This window comes from Bos indicus, chromosome 8 (assembly GCF_029378745.1).
Source record: "Bos indicus isolate NIAB-ARS_2022 breed Sahiwal x Tharparkar chromosome 8, NIAB-ARS_B.indTharparkar_mat_pri_1.0, whole genome shotgun sequence".
Lineage (NCBI taxonomy): Eukaryota > Metazoa > Chordata > Mammalia > Artiodactyla > Bovidae > Bos > Bos indicus.
The window spans coordinates 29287553-29311477 of record NC_091767.1 but is presented as its reverse complement, the minus strand read 5'-3'; the positions used below and the strand labels follow the sequence as shown (position 1 = coordinate 29311477).

The following is a 23925-nucleotide window of genomic DNA, read 5'->3' as shown; positions in this document are numbered from 1 at the left end:
CCACAGGTATACATGCGCTCCCCATCCGGCTTCCTCTATGTTTAGGTTACATATGGACTCCTCCAGGAAAACTTCTTGACAACTGAGACTCACTTAGAAACTTTCTTCATTTACCCCCTTTTAGTACCCTGTTTGGAGAAGGCAATGGCACCCCACTCCAGTACTCTTGCCTGGAAAATCCCATGGATGGGGGAGCCTGGTGGGCTGCCATCTATGGGGTCGCACAGAGTCGGACACTACTGAAGCGACTTAGCAGCATTCTATCCCATTTACTATTGGCTTATTAAGGGACAATATCTCTGTTCAAGTCCTCAAAGTAGATTGAGTGAAGACCCTCTTTATTATCGTTCTTGACCCTATCTAATTAATCTCACTAACACATTCATGATAATCACCTTGCAGCAGTTCACAAAATAGCCTCCGCTTTCAAATGCATAAAAGTCCAAAGGTGATAGAATTAAAAACATTGCTCCTGGATAAAAAAAAAAAAATCATGCATAATTGTCCCCAAATTGCCCAAACTTCTGATTGGCTTTCAAAGGACATGCTCTTTTCTCTAAAAAGTAACACAAACAGATTCTTTTCCTCAAAGGCACAGCTTATTGTCATTGATAAAAGATAGTCACAGACAGAAGATAGAATTGGGATTTTCACCAGAAATTTTCTTTTCAGGAAAAAAATGTAAGCTTTCTTGATATGTAAAAGTCCACCAATAAAGAAAACTCACCTTTATGAAGCTTAAATGACATACTTCTTTTCATCTAGGTTTAAGACCATCATGAGAACTAAGTGGGAAAATGAAAGGAAGGGACTATGCATTGAACCTGGCATGCGTAAGTGCTCCTGAATTACAATCACCTGTGAACTGAGCTCTGTGGCAGTCGTGAAGAAGAAAGAATGCTGGCCTGATGACCAGAGTGCAGAGGTCAGCCCAGGTCTACATGGTCAAGTTAATGGCTTTCGACAAGTCATTGAACTTTTTCAGACCTTTGCTATAAAATAAAGATAATTCCTTTCCTGTGTACTTTTAAAAACACTAGATGGGTGTCATCATTCTAAATTAATTATTAACTGTAAAATATCTTGCAAACACATTATTATGACCTTTAACAATAATTTCATAGCATGAAGATCTGACCAACTGTAACAGAAATAGAATTTGGTACATTAAGAATAATTAGAGGGTCTTTAAGAAGCATGGTAAGTCTTCTGCAGACTTTCCTTTGTCACTAACTATAAGTATCTGCAAATCCTGTGAGTTATGCTTGTGGACATGGATAGTCACTCAACAAAGAAACTTGGGGGTTCCCATCAGGCCTTTGAGCATGTACTCAACCTTTATGTGCAGATTTTCCTTCATTTGTCAAAAGGGGGAAATTAATCATCTCAAACAGGCCAGGGGAATGTACAGTACAGGAATTCACAAAAACTCACATTGTGCATACAGATATGGCTCCTTGCACACAACAGGAAAAACCCCCATGATGCTAGCCTAACCCATCCAACTGCTAAACAAATAGTTTTGAATGTTACAGCTCAGAAATATTGGAAATAATTTATACAAGGAACCAATTAAGTCTCTTCTTCAATTAAGTCTCTGAGTTTGAGGGAAGAGCATTCCTATCTTTAAATGGACTGGAGTGAGAAAATAGTATGCCAATTTCACCAGATATTTTTGCTTTCTATTGCCTGTCCTGACACATTCCAAGATGTAAACAGGCACTTTCTTGCTTTGGTGACCATGTATCTTCATTTCTATCAGAGACCCCAAGAAGGTTCCACACCCAAAACTTTGTTTCTATAGGAACCAAGGAGGAAACTTACTACATACCTCAACGTGTAGGACATATTCAGCTGCGTTTGTGCCATCTGTGACCTGCAGTACTATGTCATCCTGAAGTTCCTCGGATCCATCATGCTGATATCTGTGGGGATGACAGTTGTCACTAATCTCTCAAGGCCACAGTGAGTGCACTGAGATTCCTGTCACAAGAGCTTTCCCATGGTTTTGGCCCTATGTTCAATCAAATAAATATATAACCAAAATGCCAGTATAATCTTGAAGTCACTTACATAAATATTCAAGCATCCTTGATGGTAAAATTGCTCCACCCAAGAAAAATGTGTTCTGTGCATTCATAACTTGTCCCCAAATCAAAAAGCAGCCCTTTAAGTTGTCACTGTAAAAACGGGAAGCAGTGGATGCAGCTCTGCCTACATACAGAAAACACTGCCTGGGGCCAAGGGGACCCTGACACTGAGCAGTGACAGACAGAAGTGGGACGATGAGAGGATTCTGGTGATTCTCCCTCCTCCCCGGCTTTTAGGGCTAATCCTTCCCTTTAGTTACACTGTTACACAAATCAGTTTAGCTCTGCCCTGAAGCCTCATCTATGGATTACTCACTACCTCTCTCCTGCCATTTCCCTCTTGCCAATGACTAGGTCTTTCCCTCTCAACCTAAGAAGATTCTTGAATCTCTTCAGACTTAAAAATATTTTTTTCTTGATCTATTCTTGGCACTATTTTCTTTTCATTCTCCAGTCAAGTTTCTTAAAGGAACTGTCTAATTGTAGACTTTCACTTCACTCTCCAGTCTACTGTAGTGATACACTGTAAGTTTTAAATAATTGTTGAACTGAGCCAAATGTTTGATACTGACTCATTCATGCACCAGTTAGGGATTCAGTTCCAGTGGTGGAGAAAGCCCACCTCCAACCTCCAGTTTCCCTCCCAACACTGCCTCCTATGCTTTGTTTTGTCACACTCCCTGATCGAAAGTAGACTGACATGTGATAATGTGCTAATTCAAATAAATTTAACCATGCTATTATCCTTAAAAGGGCCAAATAGGTCTAGGAGTACACATTCCAAAGTACGGCAATGGAATCAAACAGAACTTCTTTTAAAACCAGACTCTTCCACAAACTTGCTAAGTGACCTTAGTTAACCTCTTTATGCCTTAGTTAACTCAACTCTAATATGAGAACAGAACCATCTACCTTATCAGGTTTGGTTGCTGTGAAGTTTAATGAACAAGACATAATTGCAAGCCATGGAGAAGGCAATGGCAACCCACTCCAGTGTTCTTGACTGGAGAATCCCAGGGACGGGGAGCCTGGTGGGCTGCCGTCTATGGGGTCGCACAGAGTTGGACACGACTGAAGCGACTTAGCAGCAGCAGCAGAAGAATGCTTGAACTATAGCTCAAGAATGCTTGAACTATGTGCTGGCAAAATTGGTACCTTTTTTCTATCCATCATTCATTCCCTAGAAAGAATTACCTAAACAGAGCTCTCTTTCTAATGGGTAGGAAAGAGCTGAGATCTTGGGGTGGCGGGGAGAGAAAATTTTAATGAAAATAAGAGTAGTGAAAAGAGCTTAAGATATTGGAAGCTGTAAATAAAACAGTGTTACTAAACTTCTGGATGAAAATGCTCTTCCTGTACACAAATCCCCCTTCTTTGTCAATTTCCAAATGCAAAACTAAGCATTTGAGGCCTATACTTTATCAAAAAGACCAAAATTCTAGTTTGCAACTTGAATTTGTACAAGTAAGAAATTAACCAGTATGTCTGTCTACCTGACAACTGCGTTTGAGTATCTTGCATTATTTTGCAGAGAAAGAGTTTTACTAGATTTTTTTTCTTTTTTAAGTGTCTTACATAATGACATTAGGCAGAGGAAAGGAACATCCTCAAGGTGACGGGAACTATTAATACTATAGGCCCACTACAGAACTATGAAGCAGGGATTACTCCATCCCTGACAATAAGAGGCCCAAGCACTAGTCTGTGTCCTGCCTAATCTACCCTACTTATTTGCCTGCAAATCACCTCCCCAGTAGAATGGATTAAAAAGTCACACTAAAGACATCAATCAACAGAATTCTATCCCAGAATTTCCAGGGTTATGAAGTTGGGTTTTCTGAAAGCCAAATTCAATTATGTAGATTAGCCTTATAGATTAGCTCAGACTCAATTCATCTAGTTTGACTGCTACCCTTTGTGATATGTGCTGTTGCACCAAAATTAATATTCATGGAAACTCAATTTTTGCTGTTCAAATATTCATAATATCATTCCCATCAGTACAGCAAGCCGGAGGGGAAGAAAATGTCTGGAAGGAAAACTATAGGGTTGTTATTTCTAATGTTCAACTGCCCCTTGAGTGTATTAGGTGGCGTGTTGCTACTCCTGCAAGAATTGAATAAACTTCTTACACTGCCTCACAATTGATTCAAATGGGAGCCAAAGCATATAAAACAAAGAATCCAGGAAATGTTCTAACCTAAGTTTTAAGGCCTGGAGGACTCCCCAAGGAAACGTGGTCCCTTTGTTTAGAGGGAATCCATTTAGCTCCACCATTCCATGCTGAGGTGGACTCTGCAAGGAGAGGTAGATGTTGTCCAGTTTGGTGTCCTCATCAGAAACCAGGACATGCTGTGTGCTGATGACACATTGACCTCCCTCAGCCACTCTCAGAGGTTTGGTAAACACCTAGAAAGAAGGAAGAAACATTTAAAGCCTTGTTCACGAGGTGTACCTGAAAACAGAACTCATGAAAGCAACAGACAATTTCCAGCATTGTCTTTACACGTCAATCCAACTTTCAAGAATGTTCTAAAGGGGACAGACTCATAGATGAACATCTTGGCTAAAAAATATTTTTTGCTAAATGCTTTCAGTTCTAAACATTGATGGACACAAAGAAACAAGGCGGATCTAGAAACCTGAAAGCATCTACATTTCATTGATCTCAGATCCTGAATAGATCTGAGCAATCAGATCTATCAGCAGCAATCAGATTTATCATCAGTGTATGATATCTAAACTATGTATCTAAACTAAGAAAATAACATCTCTCATCATGTCCATATCTATCATTGCTTGGCACATATGTACCTTAATTTACAAAATGAACAAAACCTATATTAAATTTCCTGAGGGAAAGAATCCATGTTTTCTTACACCCTAAAAATTCTTAAAGACTTAAGTAACTGATTGGAGCATTTAAGCATTAGGGTAGTGAGCATTTTAGAGATGGGAGTCGAACAGGGAAACTGAAGACTGGAAACTGAAGAATTCACAGGAAATAGATTCATTCAAACATTAGACTTAAATATTAAAGCCATAAAGATAATTTTCTATAATAGAAAAAACCCACTGCTCAATAAAAATTCATTTGAAAGTAAAAAGCAAATTTGAACAACTGGGGATATTTATCATTACTTTGGGAATTGGCAAGAAGTGTTCCATGGTCAAACACAACCTGAAAAGAGTCACATATTAATATAATATCTTCACCTTGGAGGTTTATAAGACTCATAATCATATTCATGCTCTGAGATCCTAGAGTAGGAAAATCTGTTAACTTTATTTAACCTACTATTTTCTCAAATTTGTATTACTACACAGAATCAAAAACAAGTTGATACAGCTGGCCTACAAGTCATGGGCTTTGAAGGCTCCTCACGAACAGTCTGGGATGACTGCTCTGCTAATGTGAGGACACAATGTTCTCCAGGGAAGCAGCACTCTCTTCAGAGCAGCTGCCACTCCTAGAAAGGAGAGGTTTCCCCAAGGAGAGATCTCGAAAAGGGGGTTGGGAGTGAGGGGGCAAGAAATGGGCAGAGGAAAGGGAAGTGAGCAGGAAATCACAGTGTCCATGTACAACCCTGCTCCATCCTCCCAGCCACCCACAGCTACCCCAAGGGCAGCCCTTGGGTCATAGAAATGATGACACCAAGCTCCCTGGGACGGCTGCCTTGTATTCTTTAACAGACGAACTTCTTTCAGCAAAGCAAAACATAAAGTAAGTGCCTTTTCTCCCTACAACCACGCACTCCCACCTTTCCCAAGAGTCTTATTCTCATTTGCCACACCTATATTTTCACTGATTGTAGGAGAAAGAAATCGGAGAAGGCAATGGCACCCCACTCCAGTACTCTTGCCTGGAAAATCCCATGGATGGAGGAGCCTGGTAGGCTCCAGTCCATGGGGTCGCTAAGAGTCAGGCACAACTGAGTGACTTCACTTTCACTTTTCACTTTCATGCACTGGAGAAGGAAATGGCAACCCACTCCAGTGTTCTTGCCTGGAGAATCCCAGGGATGGGGGAGCCTGGTGGGCTGCTGTCTATGGGGTCGCACAGAGTCAGACACGACTGAAGCGACAGAAGCAGCAGCAGCAGCAGGAGAAAGAAATAAAGGGAGCTCACATTTAAAGAGGATTATTATCACTGAAACATGGTTCATGTGTGCCAGCCTAGTTTTGTCCTGAGTTACACCAATTAAGATCCCAAGATGCTAAATTTCAAGGAATATACTTTGCCTCATTCAGTGATTTTTAAATACATATGGTTTTAGAACAACTTTAGAAGACTAAAAGCATAAGGCTAACTTACTCTCACTTTTTCATCATTCACCTTCCAGTCCCTTCCTTAACCCAGTGTTTAGGTTTTTGGAACTTCAGGTCAGTATGGCACCAAGATTCTCTCATGGTTTCACTCAACCTAGCGGTCTGTGGATTTTTAACATCAGGGAACAGCTCCCACGACTATTTTCAAGGAGGAGACTCATTTAATTTGACTTTTATTTTATTATTCTCAGTTACTATGGTACTATTTCATTTGTCTCATACACTGTAGAAAAAATACAGAAGCCCCTATGCCTCTTGAGTCCCAAGTCCTCATAACAATTCCATTTACCTTCAAATGACAGAGGTAACTATTCACTTCACTCTTTCTGTTGGTTTCCCCCCTCCTCCCAACGGATCATCTTTCTCTAGCAAGAGGTTTGGATATTTTACATAAAAAAACAACTTCTCTGTGATTGTTCTGGAAAACACAGTAGCTTCTTTGGATGCTGTGCTATTTCAGTGCATGCGTTTCATATACAGAAAAGGATGATCTGAATAATGTCTAACCAAATTCACAGACATTCAAAACTGTATTTTCAACATGGAACATGATCTGGTCCCCAGCAGGGAAGGAGACAAAGAATCCAGTTTAGATTATTTCGTGTGACCTCTTGGGGGGCCATCTTCTACCAAAACTTGCAAGCTCAGAGGCCTGAGGGGTCAGGCCGGTGAGGTAAATGAGTGTCCTGAGCTGGATGGATACTTTGGTGACTGGGGAACATGCCCTGTCCAGCTGCTGCAGAGTAGGGGTGGGGTAAGCTACAGAAGTCAGAAATCCAGAAACAAACACAGAATGATTTTATCGAGATAATTCACACACAATACAATTTACCCCTTGAAGGTGTAAAAGACAATGTCTTTTAGTATTTTCACATATTCAAAGTTATGTAACCATTATTATCAAGTTTAGAATATTTTTCACACACAAAAACAAATACCCTGTCTTTATTAGCAATTACTCCCTATTTCCCCACAATCCTTCCCACTCCCACCCTCCCATTTCTCCACCTTCTCCTATGCTGTGCTGTGTCTCTGCCCATGGGATTCTCCAGGCAAGAATGGTAGAGTGGGTTGCCATGCCCTCCTCCAGGGAATCTTCCCAACCCAGGGATCAAACACAGGTCTCCCAAATTATAGGCAGATTTTTCACCATCTGAGCCACCAGGAAAACCCAAGAATACTGGAGTGGGTAGCCTATTCCTTCTCCAGGGGAACTTACCAACCCAGGAATCGAGCCAGGGTCTCTTGCGTTACAGGTGGATTCTTTACCAGCTGAGCTACCTGGAAAGCCCCCATGCAGTCCTAAGCAACCACTAATCTACTTTCTTTTCCTATAGACTTGCCTATCCTGGATCTTTCATATAAATGGATTTGTACAATATGTGGTCTTCTGTGACTGGGTACTTATCTTTGAAATAATGTTTTCCAAGTTCAACCAATTGGTAGCACATATTAGTACTTTATTCCTTTACGTTGAGGATTGATATTCCAGTGTATGGATTGCTACATTTCATCTATCCATTCAGCAGCTAACAGAAATTTGGGCAATTCATTATTTTCAAGTATCATTTAGACTCATCAGAACAGTTGTGCAGGTTGGATAAGTGCCTCAGTCCCTCAGCATGAGACTTCTGCCCCACAACTTCGGGCAGGTGCAGAGATGATGGGGAGAGCACAGGAAAGGGAGCATCCAGGCTTTCCTGGTTTCATTTCAGGTGGGGGCCTGAGAAGGTGGCCTCTCTCCTTAGGGATGTGACATGGGTGGGTTCTAGTCCCTGGTGGTTCCTAACGAATGGGTAATCACACTTTGTCTTTCCACTTATGAGGGAAGAAAAACAATCCTAGGAATAGCCACACTCATTAACCCTAGCACTCTGATGGGGCGGGGGCAGGTGGGGAACAAACTCTCATGTTGAATCCTAGCCCTGAAAATAGAATGTGCAAGGTAGCATCGCCTTTGTGGTCTGGTTTTAATGAGAGACCCAACAAACATGAGGGAGTGGAACAGGATAGGATGCAAGGGTCCATCTTAATTCATTTTGGAAAATTAAAGCGCTTATTTAGATGACAGAGCAGCGTAGCTAGTCTGTGGGGAGAGCAAATAAGCCTCTCTGGTTGCTAAGAGACTCCTAATTTAATCTCCTTCCCCTGATCAACACGTGAAACTCAGTATAAAGGAAAGGGGATGAAAGAGATTTTAATAAAACTTTGAAAATCATGCCAAATGATTTTCATGCCAAATAAAGCAACTGGAAAATCTCACCTTTTAGATAGAAAGTCCCATAGGAGGTGAACAACTCCCCTCCCCACGCTTGTATTCCCTACACTGTAGTTGGAAAATAGAAAAGTCCTTGGAAACAGCCTAAAGAGAAGTGAGCATTTCGAGTAAGTCTTTAAAAATCTTTTTCTCCTTAGGTCCTCCCTCCTCTTCATCCTTCATATCAACCACGATATCTACCTTTGGGGCCTGATTGTCCACCGGAAGAATCGTGATGTTAAAGCAGATCCCATATAGCGTCCCACCGTGCTGGTTACTGACGGAAAAGGCAAACTGGACGTGTCTTGGATGCGGACCTACATCTTGCATGGGTGGCATGTAGGCCACTTTCATATGGTTCACAGCGTGCTGCAAAGCAAATCAAGACAGACATGTGGGTACCAACTGCCAGGATCAGAGACATTTAAAGACCTGGGGCTAAGAGACCCATCGGGTTAACTTAATATGGAACATTGCAAACACTCCCATCATCAATACAAAGCTCTATCTTACAAATCACGTTTTCTAAAAATGGGAGGAAAAAGAACAAAGAAATTAAGAAACTATGGCAAGGGCTTAAAGTCAGCCAACTCTATAAAAGACAGGAACCTTGAATTCCAGCCCTATTCCACCATGAAGGAGCTGTGTGATATTGATCAAGCTATTTAAACTTCTGAGGCCCACGCACCCTGGAGCCCGAGCTCCACAAGAGAAGCCACTGCAATGAGAAGCCTATGCACCCCAAGTAGAGAGCAGCCCCTGCTCACCACAAATAGAGAAAAGCCTGTGCAGCCACGAAGTTCCAGCACAGCCAAGAGTAAATAATTAAATAAATAAAGTTATGAGGCCCCTGTTTCCTTATCTATAAAATAAATAAGGTAATAAAATAATAGAACTCATCATGAGGGTTGGCATATTCATTTCCCACTTCTAACTACCATGGGGTCACAAAGAGTTAGACATGATTTAGAGACTGAACAAAAACTGCAGTGAGATTCAACATATTGAACCTTAAACCTTAAACATATTGAATCTTGAACCTGAGGCGTAGCTGCTGCCTAAGCACTCATTATTACTGTCACCCCACTGAGGTCTTCAGAATATAGAATCATAGGAGTAGGGAGAAGGTTAAGGAAGGATTTTGGAAAGCAGTATGTTATGGGCTGAATTATGTCCCCCATACAATTAGTTAAGATAAGGCTGTACTGGAATAAAGTGGCCCTTAATCCTACATAACTTGTGTCCTCATAAGAAGAGACAAGGGAGAACACAGCCACGGGGTGACAGAAGCAGAGAGTGGAGTGATCATCTACAAGCCAAGGAATGTAAGATTCCCAGCAAACCACTAGTTGCTGGGAAGAGAAAAGGGAAGACACTCCCACCCCACCCATGAACAAGGTTTTGGAGGATGGTATCCCTGCTGACACCCTGACTTCAGACTTCTCGCCTCCAGAACTATAAGACTATACATCTCAGTCCTTTAAAGCCACCTAGTCTGTGGTCTTTGCCATAGCAGCCCTAGGAAACTAACATGTAGGTTATTAGATGAACTGAAATTGATAGAATGAAAACATATGCATCAGGTCCCTATATCAGAGCCCTAAACCAGGAACCTAAGTTGATGCAAAAGGCTGTATTGAATTATAATGAGATTTTATTATACAAACATATTCAACTGGATCAAGCATTTTCAAATACATGTCACTTGCTTAATGGGAATGTGCAAGCAGAAAGAATATAGACATCAGGTATTTGTTGCTTGTGGCGGATGTCAAAGGCCAAAATCCTCAAGAAAAATGCTAGGAGCACCAGACCTTCTCAGAGGACACTTTCCTGTGTTTGTCAACATTTGAGCATAGCATCATACCTGAGTGAAATACTTTAACCCTGGAGCTGCAGGAGTCTTGGTTAGCCTTGGTATGCTGTCCACCATGAACAATTTCCCAGCATCTAAGTGTCTAAAGAAAAATACAAGAGAACACATCAGCTAATTTTCCAGGTAAAAATTAAGTCACACATTAGCCTGCAACCACATTTTCTAAAGCTAAAAGTGCTCATTGTCAGAAGAAATCAAATGTTCCATCTTTATATTCTCTCTTTATGTCAGGGGCAGGGACTTAAGACTTACTAGCCTTAAGTCTAGTATCATGAATGCCATTCTCATCCTAACTATAAAAAGTATGTACAAAATTTCTGCTCTGACATGATGAAAGGGAATCTAACTACAATGAAATGCTGTTAGATACTCATCCTAAAAACATTTACTCACTATCATTTAGTACATAATTAAAGCCTAAGGTATATTCATGGCACTTTCTGGATTGGAATCATAGAATATGACCATTTTTGTAGCCTGAGATATCTAAAAATAAAGCTATGAAGACTCAGTAAATTGTACCTAAAAGAAAAAAGCATTCTCTTTAGAAAAAGGGATTAAAGACTGTTTTCAGCCTACTTAAGCTAAAGACACTACAAGTTGCAGGCCATTTACCTATTAACACAGCCTTTGAAGAAGGCAGAGACAAGTTTGAGATTAGAATTAATGCTGAACTGAATATAAGTTCATGTCTGACTAACAAAGCAAGTGAACTAAAGACTACACAGTGACACTTTCAACTCAATCCTAGAACACAACTTTCAACTAATAACCCAAGTGATGACTTTTCATAGAGATACCTGCGGCTGGAGGAGAAAAATGGAGGAGTGGTTATTGTATAGAGCAGCTCCCTGTCTTGTGATTCTGTATCTATAAAATGTAGATGTTTCTTAGTGATGTAGGCCACCTCCGTTTCCTTGACAACTAAATGCCGAGAAACTCCAGGAGCCTCTTTTGGAAGCTGGTCATTTACTGGAGTGACATGGATTGTCACCACCTGGAGAGAAATTACCTGTATCATTAATTTGAAATACCAAAAGGACACCAGAAAAAAGACACTCCACTATCATCCGATCAACTATGATTTTCAAAAATTTTATAATACACTTCCAGTGAAAAAGTTCAGGAGCTATTAAGAGCATGAGCTAAAAATGGATCATTCTCCATCCATGTTTCACTGTATCTTAAGAATACAATTATCACAATTACATTTAATGCAGTCCTGAGTACTATCAAATGGGCATACAATGCACAAAATACATTCCTGGTTTTATTTTTTGTTGTTGCTGTTCAGCCACTGTCTTTTCTAACTCTTTGTGACCCCAATGACTATAGCATGCCAGGCTCCTCTATCCTCCACTGTCTCCAGGAATTTGCTCAGATTCATGTCCACTGAGTCTGTGATGCCATCTAACCATCTCATCCTATGCCACCCTCTTTTCCTTTTGCCTTCAGTCTTTCCCAGAATCAGGGTCTTTTCCAATGAGTCAGTTCTTATCAGGTGGCCAAAGTAGTGGGCCTTCAACTTCAGTAACAGACCTTCCAATAAATATTCAGGGTTGATGTCCTTTAGGATTCACTGGTTTGATCTCCTTGCAGACCAAGGGACTCTCAAGAGTCTCCTCCAGCACCACAGTTTGAAAGCATCAGGTTTTACTTTTACATCTCTCTTTACCAACAGCCTGGTCTTTCTCTTCCTCCTTCCACTCTGTCATAATTCCTTGAAACCTTGACATAACTTTTGGTTCCTCTTTTTCTACCCACACAGAACACATCACTAAGTCCTAGAGTTTGTATTTAGAAATTTCTCGAAACAGTAACCACATCCTCCTCCCCAGCTGTCAGCCGCACTATTCCTGATCTTGCTCCAGCTTGCATAATTTCTTCCTTGTATCATCGTAACAGCTTTCCATCAGCCCTAATTTCAATAACGAATCTTGACTTTCCATACCTCTAGTCTTATCTTTAAAAAAACACAAGCAAAATCAGGTTATTCACGTCCTTAAAGATCTAAAAAAAGATACAAATGAAGTTATCTACAAAACAGAAATAGACCCACAGACATATAAAACAAATATGTGGTTACCAAAGGGGAAAGGCGAGGGAGGGATAAATTAGGAGGCTGGGATGAACATATATACACTACTATATGTAAAATAGATAACCACCAAGAACCTACTGTATAGCATCGGGAACTATTCTCAATAGTTTTTAATCTATCCAGGAAAAGAATCTGAAAAAGAATACATGTTGTGCTCAGTCATGTCTGACTGTGTGTGACCCTATGGACTATAGCCTGCCAGACTCCCCTGTCCACAGGTTTCTCCCAGCAAGGATACTGGAGTGGTTTGCCATTTCCTCCACGAAGGGGTCTTCCCAACCCAGGGACTGAACCCACGTCTCCTGTATCTTATGCATTGGCAGGTGGATTCTTTACCCCTGAGCCACCTGGGAAGCCCCTGAAAAAGAATATATATACATAAATATGTGTAACTGAATCACTTGCTGTATACCTGAAATTAAAACAACACTTTAACTATACTTCAGTAAAAAATTTTTAAAACAAGAAAGTAAAAAGGAAATCTTAAACAACCACCCAGGAAGGATAGAATTACTCAAACTCCCTAGCATGGTATTCAAGACCCTTCACAGTTTGGACACACTTTTTAACTTTGTCTTCTGCTACCTTTTAACATTAATCTAGCACCCTGCTTGCACAAAGCAGACCCAGTCCTGGTTCCCAGACACACCTCTATGCTCTGGACCATGCTGTTTCTTCACCCTGGAATGCTCTTCTCCTGTTTTCTCTAGCAACTCGATTCTTTCGTACTCTTGAAGGTTCTTCTTGAAATGTTTTCCAGTTTCTCAGTTGGATTTCATTTTCTCAAATTTTCATTATCCCTTGACAAACACTATAATTTCATTGTCTTGCATTATTAGTTTGTAGTTTACAAGTGGTCTCTCCTAGACTGTAAGTTCCACAAGAGGAGGATCACAGTATAGTCCACATGGAATGTGCCAGTGAATGGACAGTCCTGAGTATTCCACTTGGTAATTACTATCTTGAACAAGTCATTCAACTTTTTTGATTGTCCATTTTCTTATCTATAAATTAGGCATAATATCAGCTCCACCACATCTAGCATGGTATTTTGTAGGTAGGAGGCACTTTATCACGTTTTCTCACTGAATGAGTCTACATGTCCTGTTTGTGATGTTACGAGTTTTATCAAACATTCACAGCTTTAGATCTTGCAAGGAGGACAAGGAGATTTTGCCAAACAGTTTTTATCATCACTTTTTTTCTTTTGTTAGAATAATCCATGCCTGGTTGGAAGAAAGCAATTACTCTCCCTCGAAACGGAACATTTGCTTGGCGTCATGAAAGCCTTACGCATGAAAGCATTAATATTCGTCTCCTGGTTTTGATTATTTAATATTGTCACTGAAACACAGATCAGCAATGCCAATTTTTTCTAAGAAAGTGGTGTTCACAAGAACCAATTTGAAAATGAAGAGAATTCCTTTTTAAAATTAACATACAAAGCAAAAATTAAAACATAGTTTAAGCTTTTGCTATAATATAAAAAAGACTGGAACATCAGCTCAGCCACCTACAAGCTTTTGCTGCCTGGGGCAAATCATTTAACCCCTTTGAGGCTCAGTTTTTCTGTCTGCCCATTGGGAATAATAAGAATGGCTACTACAATGAAGTGTTGTTAGGATCAAACAAGATATCTGACATCACAGAAAGTACCTGATGATAGGTGCTCAATAAATCAATTCCCTATCTCCATTCTTCATCACTTTTAGAAAAGCATATAGCATATTTCTTTGAGCCCCTTTTTTTTGGGGTGGGGGGGAAGGCAAGAATACTGGAGTGAGTTGCCATCCCCTTCTCCAGGAGATCTTCTCAACCCAGGGATTGCATCCAGGTCTCCTGCAAACACTTTACCGTCTGAGCCACCAGGGAAGTCAGAGAAGTCAGCTTCCCTGGTGGCTCAGATGGTAAAGCGTCTGCCTGCAATGAGGGAGACCTGGGTTCAATCCCCGGGTTGGGAAGATCTCCTGGAGAAGGAAATGGCAACCCACTCCAGTATTCTTGCCTGGAGAATCCCAGGGATGGAGGAGCCTGGTAGGCTACAGTCCATGGGGTCGCAAAGAGTCGGACACGACTGAGCCACTTCACTTCACTTCATAGCATATTTACTACTCCATTATGAAGTACTTCAATAATTAAAAACTAAACCCAGTTATCAAAATAATGGCACACAATGACAGTCATTTCTCTAGTTTCCTGGAATCTACGTCATAATTTTTTTTTTTCCAATTACAGTTTTTTGCTAATCTACAAAGTTCAGAAATTCTCTATGGGACCTCCCAGTCATGGTGTGGATCAGTGAGGCTCCACATAATTGAAAAACTGGATTTAATAAGGAAACAATACTTATTGTGCATTCAAAGAGACCATTTTCTATGCAAATTTATTCTCTAGTGTGCTCTTTGTACAAAAAGAATGTACAAGCAATGCTTTTTTATACCCCGGTAGTAATTCTTGGTGGGCCCATTTTTCAACATGCTTTATGATTGCCTAAGTTGATGTATCTTTACATATTTATGCATGTCCAAATAATTACTGTCTGTGTGTATTCTGTGGGTGAGAAAAAATCCAATTTTAACAAACTCCATAGAGAAATAAACTGTTCTCATTCTTACTGAAATCTGGTTGTAAAAAAGACCTAATTAAATAGCCATTCCCACACAGTGGAAAACTAGAGTCCATACCGGTCACTGGGCTCTTGCCTGCTGCCTTCCTCACATGCCTCCAGTCTACTTAAGGCCACAAGCACCCACAGACAGACTGGTGGGAAATCAGAACATAAAGAAATAAATCAGTATATAAAATGACAGTGACTAACCTTGACCCTCAGAATACACGTCACAATATGACACTCCACCAGCTAGTATCTACCTTTCTTGTGGACCTGGATTTTTGATCCCTTCTCTGCTCTGAGGTTTGATTCCTATCTGATTCCTTCTTCTTCATCTTCCTTTGAGATTGTGTGTGTGCAAGCTAAGTTACCTCAGTCGTGTCTGACTCCTTGCGAACCTATGGACTATAGCCCTCCAGGCTCCTCTGTCCATGGGATTCTCTAGGCAAGAATACTGGAGGAGGATGCCACACCCTCCCCTCCAGGGGATGTTCCTGACCCAGGAATCAAATCTGCATCTCTATGTCTCCTGTATTGGTAGGTAAGTCTTTACCACTAGCACCACCTGGGAAGCCGATCCTTTGAGATTTTCAATGCAATTTTTCATCCACAATAATTATCACTTCGGTTCAATTCAATTCACTCACTCAGTTGTGTCTGACTCTTTGTGACCGCATGGACTGTAGAAGGCCAGGCTTCACTATACATCACCAACCCCCAGAGCTTGCTCAAACTCATGTCCATTGTGTCAGTGATGCCATCCAACCATCTAATCCTCTGTTGTCCCCTTCTTCTCCTGCCTTCAATCTTTCCCAGCATCAGGGTCTTTCCAAATGAGTTATTTCTTTGCATCAGAAGGCCATGGTATTGGAGTTTCAGCATCAGTCCTTCCAATGAATATTCAGGACTGATTTCCTTTAGGATTGACTGGTTAGATCTCATTGCTGTCCAAGGGACTCTCAAGAGTCTTCTCCAACACCAGTTCAAAAGCATCATTCTTGGGCACTCAGTTTCTTTATAGTCCAACTCTCACATCTATACATAACTACTGGAAAAATCATAGCTTTGTCAGCAAAGTAATACCTGTGCTTTTTGATATGCTCTCTAGGTTGGTGATAGCTTTTCTTCCAAGGACAAAGTATCTTCTAATGTCATGGCTGCAGTCACCATCTGCAGTGATTTTGGAGCCCCATAAAATAAAGTCTGTCCCTGTTTCCATTGTTTCCCCATCTATTTGCCTGGAGTGATGAGACCAGATGCCCCGATCTTAGTTTTTTGAATGTTGAGTTTTAAGCCAACTTTTTCACCTTCCTCTTTCACTTTCGTTAAGAGGCTCTTTAGTTCTTCTTCGTTTTCTGCCATAAGGGCAGTGTCATCTGTGTATCTGAGGTTATTGATATTCCTCCCAGCAATCTTGATTCCAGCAGACCTGGGTCACAGAGCGTGTGGCATAAGCCTCTTGGAGGAGGTCACCATTAACCCCACCGTAGAGCCACCGAGCAGACGACCCACAACAGCAGAACAATTATACCAAATAAATTCTGGCACTGGAATTATATCCAATGCTAGTTTTGTGCACTCCACTCTCCAATCTGACTTCTGATAAATGCCCATCCCAGCTGCCTGTTCTCTCCACTGGTCACATTACGTTTCCTTCCTCCCACTTCACACACAGGCCTTTGTGGCATCTGCTTCCTTTCTTTCAGTTTCTTAGTTCTCTTTCTTCTATTCTTATGTTCGGCTCTCTATTTTACTGCTAACATTATGCTCTCCTAGACTAAGACCTCAAGTGTAAGCTTTATAAAGCTCTCTACTGAGAAGAATAAAGAAGAAAATATTTTCCTTTTATGGTCTGCTTTATTGAGGACTACTCTACATACAATGAACTGCATTCAATTTAAGTCTATAATCTGATGAGTTTTGACAATCACATATACCTGTGAAGACACCACCGCAATTAAGATACATAATAACTCCTATGGATTTGCTCTTTTTCTTGGTTGGTTGGTTGGTTTGATGGTATTTCATTGTATAGATATACCATAGTCTTTTAAACCAGTCTTCTGCTGATGAGTATTTTGGATACTGATACAAGCAACTCTACACTTAATAATCTAAGAAAATATTTTTCACAAGCAAATTGAGTAAGTGAGGCTTTATTTGGCAACAGTCATTATAACCAAGATGGAAAGAGAGAGGGGCTCCCGGCTAACACTTTGTTGATGGGTAGGTAGATTGCTCAGTAGGACTATCCACATGGGAAGGATGAGAGGAGGTAAGGGGCATCTCCGCTTACGCAACTTCCTCCCTGCTTTGACCAGAAATTTACATGAGAAAATCTTTGGTCCCTGCCCCTTTGAAAGGAAGAATTCTAACAGTATGGCTGAAAAAATCCAGGGCTTGAGTTTAATCTTCAGTGACCCAGGAACCTTCTGATCACAAAAGTTCCAATCAAGTAACCATTTCATCTGGTCTTGTAGTTGAACAGCTGAAAGTTACATTTTGTTGAATATTGGAAATACATTTTTATCTATTGGACATGACTAGATACTTGTACAAATTGGAAGATGCAATCATCAAACAGACCAGGTAATTATTTGCATTCCTTAAGAATCAGAGTTTCAGTGATGATATAATTATAACATAGAAACTCTTACCAGCACACACATATACAAAATAATTGTTTTGTTTTTATACACCACACTAATTCCTGAAAACATTGAAAACTAAAGCTTTACACTTATTACCTCCCTATCTCACTTCTTCCCCAGTCCCTGCCAAATGGTTGGGTCTTCTTATTTCCTCCCAGTTTCATTACAAGTTGAAAGAATCAGTTAGTTTTAAAATCAACATACAATTCTTGGGGTTCTACTCTGAGGCAGGTACCAAGATCTTAAGACACAGAGATAAATATATCAGAATCCCTGTCATTAATGAGCTCACCATTGATCCAATAAAATAAGTAATGGCCTCACGTTATAGTAACTTGGTATCAGATCATGTAAAAGGACCAGATAGCCAAACCTGGGAAAATGGGAATAAGAGGATCAGAGAAGGATTCCTGGAGCAGATGATGTTATAGCTGAGAGCTGGTCCATATCTAGAGAAGCTAAAACTGCTAAAGACCAGAAGAGGGAGAGTTGGGGAAAACAAACCAACAAGCAAACAACTAGATGAATCCTACTCAACATATTGCTTCTGTATCAATGAATTTGTTTTTGTTGTTTAGCCACTTAGCTATGTTCCACTCTTTGTGACCCCATGGACTGCAGCCCACTAGACTCCTCTGTCCATAGGATTTCCCAAACAAGAACACTGGGGTGGGTTATCATTTCCTTCTCCAGGGGATCTTCCTGACCCAGGGATCAAACCCATGTCTCCTGCATTGGCAGGCAGATTCTTTACTACCGGCTACCAGGGAAATCCATCCAAATTTTATTTGTCCTCAAATAATTTTCCTCAAAGGATGTGGTTAATTGCTTCTATTCTTAAGAGACCATGTGAGAGATTCAGAGAATAATTTTGAATTCTAGTTCAAAAAAGATGAAGGTTGAAACAAAAGCAATGACAGTGGGGTGGGGTAAGTAGAGATCATTCAGTTCTATTCAGTTCAGTTGCTCAGTCATGTCCGACTCTTTGCAACCCCATGAATCGCAGCACGCCAGGCCTCCCTGTCCATCACCAACTCCCTGAGTTCACTCAAACTCATGTCCATTGAGTCGGTGATGCCATCCAGCCATCTCATCCTCTGTCATCCCCTTCTCCTCCTGCCCCCAATCCCTCCCAGCATCAGAGTCTTTTCCAATGAGTCAACTCTTCGCATGAGGTGGCCAAAGTACTGGAGTTTCAGCTTCAGCATCAGTCCTTCCAATGAACACCCAGGACTGATCTCCTTCAGAATGGACTGGTTGGATCTCCTTGCAGTCCAAGGGACTCTCAAGAGTCTTCTCCAACACCACAGTTCAAAAGCATCAATTCTTCAGTGCTCAGCTTTCTTCACAGACCAACTCTCAAAACCATACAAGTAGAGATAGATGAGAGAAATTTCTCAAGTAAATTTAGTAATACTAGCTGACTGATTAGTTATACAGATAACTCAACAGAAAGAGGGTAGGGGTGACCACAGAAATTCCAGTTACAGTGGCTTTGCACAGCTTTAGTGAAATAGGCTAAAGGTCTTGTGAACATGTTGAGTTTAAAATAAATGTAGAGATGTCAGGTAGAGATGTAGGTACACAAGTCTAAGCTGGAGGATATTTAGGAGTCAGAAAGTTGGTGGTACATGAAAACAGCAAAATTCTTTTTCTCCCCATTTCTCTCTTTCTCCCTCCCTCCCTCCTCATGCCTTATTTTTCTTTCTCTCTTTTTCCAACCCTTCCCTTCTTTCTTTTCTCCCTCCCCACTCAACATACATTAAGAAGATAAATAAAAGCAGAGAAAAATATGATATGATTTTCTTAGAAGCACAACCATAATGGGGAATAAACATGACTGGATCTATAGAATTTAATCTGACTCATTTGTCAAGATTTACAAATAATTTTATTTCAGTACAATTTTCATGACTGTGGTCTTTACTAGAGAAAACTGACATCTATATTTGTGAGTATGAAAAATATGATCTGTAAAATATACAATAGCCAAAAAGTAAAAAGTAGTCCTGAATTTCCTATTTTCAAAAAGGCCTATAGTTTGCTAAAAGTGATATGGTGTTCTAGTCAGAAACATAGCACAGTGGAATGGATATAACAGAAGATGCAGAAATAAATCCTACCAATAGTTTTCATTTTGGACTATCAGATCAAGTAAGATTTCAAGAAAAAAGGAATCAATAAGTGGCACAGTTATATACATTGATGAAAAGAGGAGTCTGTTCTATGAAAAGGAATTTTTTTTTAGTCAATAAGCAGATGAATTGAGAATTTCCTCATTCATTTTTCCATTACTTCTTTTAGAAAGAAGCATCTACCTTCTTCAGTTTCTGAGCCATCCATATCATTCCTCCTGATCATCCCCTTTTGTTACCTTTATCCTGGCAGACAGATAAATAACGCAATCATCTACGTATTGGCTAATGTCAATGACGGTGACACTATGAGATGATATTATATAACCAATAGGGATCGGGTTCAAAATTTGCTTAGACCCCTACATATGCTAACTTCTAAAATAAGAGGTATAAAAGGCCTGCAAAAAGAACTGTATACAGTGTGTGTCAGTTATTTTCAGAAGACATTTGTCCATCCCTACCACCAACTGCCCTCTCCTCACAAGAAATCTACCCCTTTATAGCTGTCCAGACCCTTCTTTTTCTGTAATTTCTGTAGGATGATGGCTCCTTAAGCCTATTTTTATATTCTGTATATTTAAATAAAATCCTTGAGTGTTAATAAAACTCTTAGTACTTCAAAAGCAACAATAAATAAAAGCAAATATATTCACTGAGTACTTACTAGGTGCCAGAAGGTTTGCATACTCATATGTATTACATCATAAGTAAGTTGTTTTATCTGTTTTACAGATAAGGAAACTGAGGCACAGGTCAGTTAATGCCAAGAACAGGAGAAAAAGACAGTCTAACTACAAAGCCTATATTTTAACCACTACACATAAAATAAAGCAGTGGTTTTTCTTTCTTTTTTTTTTTTTTTGAGTGTTATGAAGCAAGCAAATCTCATAAGATACTCTTCATATGGGAGGGGGGTTCAGGATGGGGAACATGTGTACACCCGTGGCAGATTCATGTCAATGTATGGCAAAACCAATACAATATTATAAAGTAATTAGCCTCCAGTTGAAATAAATAAATTTATATTAAAAAAAAATTTTTTTAAAGATACTCTTCATAAAAGGGTCCCATAGTTAACTAACTTTGGAAACACAGCATACATGGAAATTTACATAATCCACTTCAGTATTTTTGGGCTTCCCTTGTGGCTCAGCTGGTAAAGAATCCACCTGTAATGAGGTAGACATGGGTTTGATGCCTGGGTTGGGAAGATCCCATGGAGAAGAGAACAGCTACCCACTCCAGTATTCTGGCCTGAAGAATTCCATGGACTGTATAGTCCATGGGGTTGCACAGAGTAGGACATGACTGAGTGACTTTCACTTTCTCACAAGTTTGAACAATGTGAACATAAGCTGTTCACGTAAGTTTGGGGGAAAGTAAATATTAAAAAGCAGTTATGTTGCAAGGAAATTGACTTAATTTTGCTTCTTCCATTGCTCCTCAAACTTTGGAATCTGTTTTCACAGAGTTCCTAATAACATCTTCCAGAACTGATATCTGTGGACAAGATTTTGAGAAAGTGTCCAGAGATGGACTCTTACCTGTGGCACTGAGAGATTTGGAGGTTCGTGGCTGTCCCACAGGACAAATTCAAAGGAATCTTCAAAGATTTCTCCACCAAAGTGACGATAGTAAATAATACCATTGAATAGATCCCTCTGAATGAAGCCAGGGACTGGATAGCCTATGGAGTCCACAAAATACCACATAATTTTGTAACCATCTGCCAGGTGTTGGGGTAAAATAATTTTGGATTTATCTACAAGTTTTTTCTGCCTAGTATGTTGCATGTACCCAAGGAATATTTTTTTAAGTATAGCTGATTTACAATATTGTGTTAGCTTCAGGTATATAGCAAAGTAATTCATTTTTTTCCAGATTCTTTTCTGTTATAGATTATTAGAAGATACTGAATATAGTTCCCTGTGCTATACAGTAAATCCTTTTTGCTTATCAATTTTGTGTATAGTAGTTTGTTTGAGGAATCATTATTAAATGCTCTTATCAAAGCAGGAGGAGAAGGAGGTGACAGCTTAGACGATTAGATGGCATCACTGACTCAATGGACTTTAGTTTGAACGAATTCTGGGAGATAGTGAAAGAAGGGAAGCCTGATGTGCTGCAGGTCATGGGGTCAGTCTCAAAGAGTCAGACACAACTTAGTGACTGAACAACAAAAATCAAAGCTTATAAGTAATAAAGCATAAAAATTAAAGTTACTACTTCTGCCTTAGTATATAGAAAAATTAGCATCAGAAAAATATTTTCAAGGAACAGTCTTAAAGTCAGCCAAGATGGCAGAGGAGAGAAAGACCCTGAGCTCACTTCCTCTCATGGGCATACCAAAATTACAACTATCTTCAGAACACCCGTCAGTAAAAAAGTCCAGAACATAAACAGAGGAGATCTTCTACAATTAAAGTTATAAAGAAGAAACCACAATAAGGTTGGTAGAAGGAGTAAAATCACAATATGGTCAAGTTTCATACCCCAGGGTGGACAATACACACACAGGAGAATAATTACAAGTGCAGAGTTTCTCTCAAAGGACTAAGAGCTCTAAGTCTAAGCCCAGGGATCTTGCACTTGGGAAGATGAGTCTCCAGGGCATTTGACTTTGAGGACCTATAGGGTTATTTTTGATAGTCCCAGACAGCTGGGAGAAGAGTGTGTGCCTGCGTGCTCAGTCATGACTGACTCTTTGTAAACCCCTGGACTGTAGCCTGCCAGGCTCCTCTGTCCATGGGATTCTCCAGGCAAAACTACTGGAGTGGGTTGCCGTTTCCTCTTCCAGGGGATCTTCCTGACCCATGATCTGTGGGTCTCCTACATCTCCTGCATTGGCAGGCAGATTCTTTACCATTGCACCATCTGGGACATGGAGGAAATACAGATGTAACTCTTAAAAGGCACACCAAGAATCTCACATGCCTCAGGACACAGGGAAGAAGCAGTAATTTGACAGAAGTCTAGGCCAGAAATTAAGACACTTGCTCCTTGGAAGAAAAGCTATGAAAAATCTAGACAGCATATTAAAAAGCAGAGACATGACTTTGCTGACAAAGGTCCATCTAGTCAAAGCTATGGTTTTTCCAGTAGTCATGTATGGATGTTGAGAGTTGGACCATGAAGAAAGCTGAGTGCCAAAGAACTGATGCTTTTGAACTGTGGTGCTAGAGAAGACTCTTGAGAGTCCCTTGGACTGCAAGGAGATCAAACCACTCCATCCTAAAGGAAATCAGTCCTGCATATTCACTGGAAGGACTGATGTTGAAGCTGAAACTCCAATACTTTGGCCATGTGATGCAAAGAGCAAACTCACTGGAAAAGACCCTGATCCTGGGAAAGAATAAAGGCAGAAGGAGAAGAGGATGGCAGAGGATGAGATGGGTGGATGGCATCACTGGCTTGATGAACAAGTTTGAGCAAGCTCTGGGAGTTGGTGATAGATAGGGAACCCTGGCGTGCTACAGTCCATGGGGTCACAAAGAGTTGGACACGACTGAGAGATTGAACTGAACTGAACTGGATTGAACTGAACTGGACTGAACTTGACTATGCTGGACTGGACTGAACTGGACTGGACTGAACTGAAGTGGACTGAACTGGGTCAGAACCACTTGCTTGTCTAGGAGAACCTTCTGGAGAGACAGGAGGTAACCACTGTGGGGACACAGATACTGGCAGCAGTCATTTTTGGGAACCTGTTCTACCACACAGACACTGGCTCTAGCAAGCACCATTGTAGAATCCTCTCTCTAGCTTATTAGGGCTAAAACCAAGCCCCAATCCGGCCCACAGGCCTGGGGGCTCCAGTGCTGGGATGCCTCAGGCCAAGCAACTAACTGGGTAGGGACACAACCTCACTC

The 23925-nt window shown here is 40.5% G+C and overlaps 1 protein-coding gene across 5 annotated transcripts in view; it reads right to left on the bottom strand.

Annotated features, from left to right (window-relative positions):
* FREM1 (FRAS1 related extracellular matrix 1) overlaps positions 1-23925 on the bottom strand; it is a 178293-nt gene that overhangs the window by 87233 nt on the left and 67135 nt on the right. For all 5 annotated transcript variants that reach the window (XR_011568029.1, XM_070794530.1, XM_019965913.2 and 2 more), the window contains 6 exons: positions 21598-21740; positions 11353-11549; positions 10544-10634; positions 8878-9045; positions 4291-4499; positions 1832-1925 (listed from right to left, as the gene is read on the bottom strand). Coding sequence is in view for 4 of the 5 variants with exons in the window: in XM_070794530.1 (XP_070650631.1) it covers positions 1832-1925; positions 4291-4499; positions 8878-9045; positions 10544-10634; positions 11353-11549; positions 21598-21740 (902 nt within the window). In the remaining variant the exon portion in view is untranslated. The remainder of the gene's footprint in view (positions 1-1831; positions 1926-4290; positions 4500-8877; positions 9046-10543; positions 10635-11352; positions 11550-21597; positions 21741-23925) is intronic.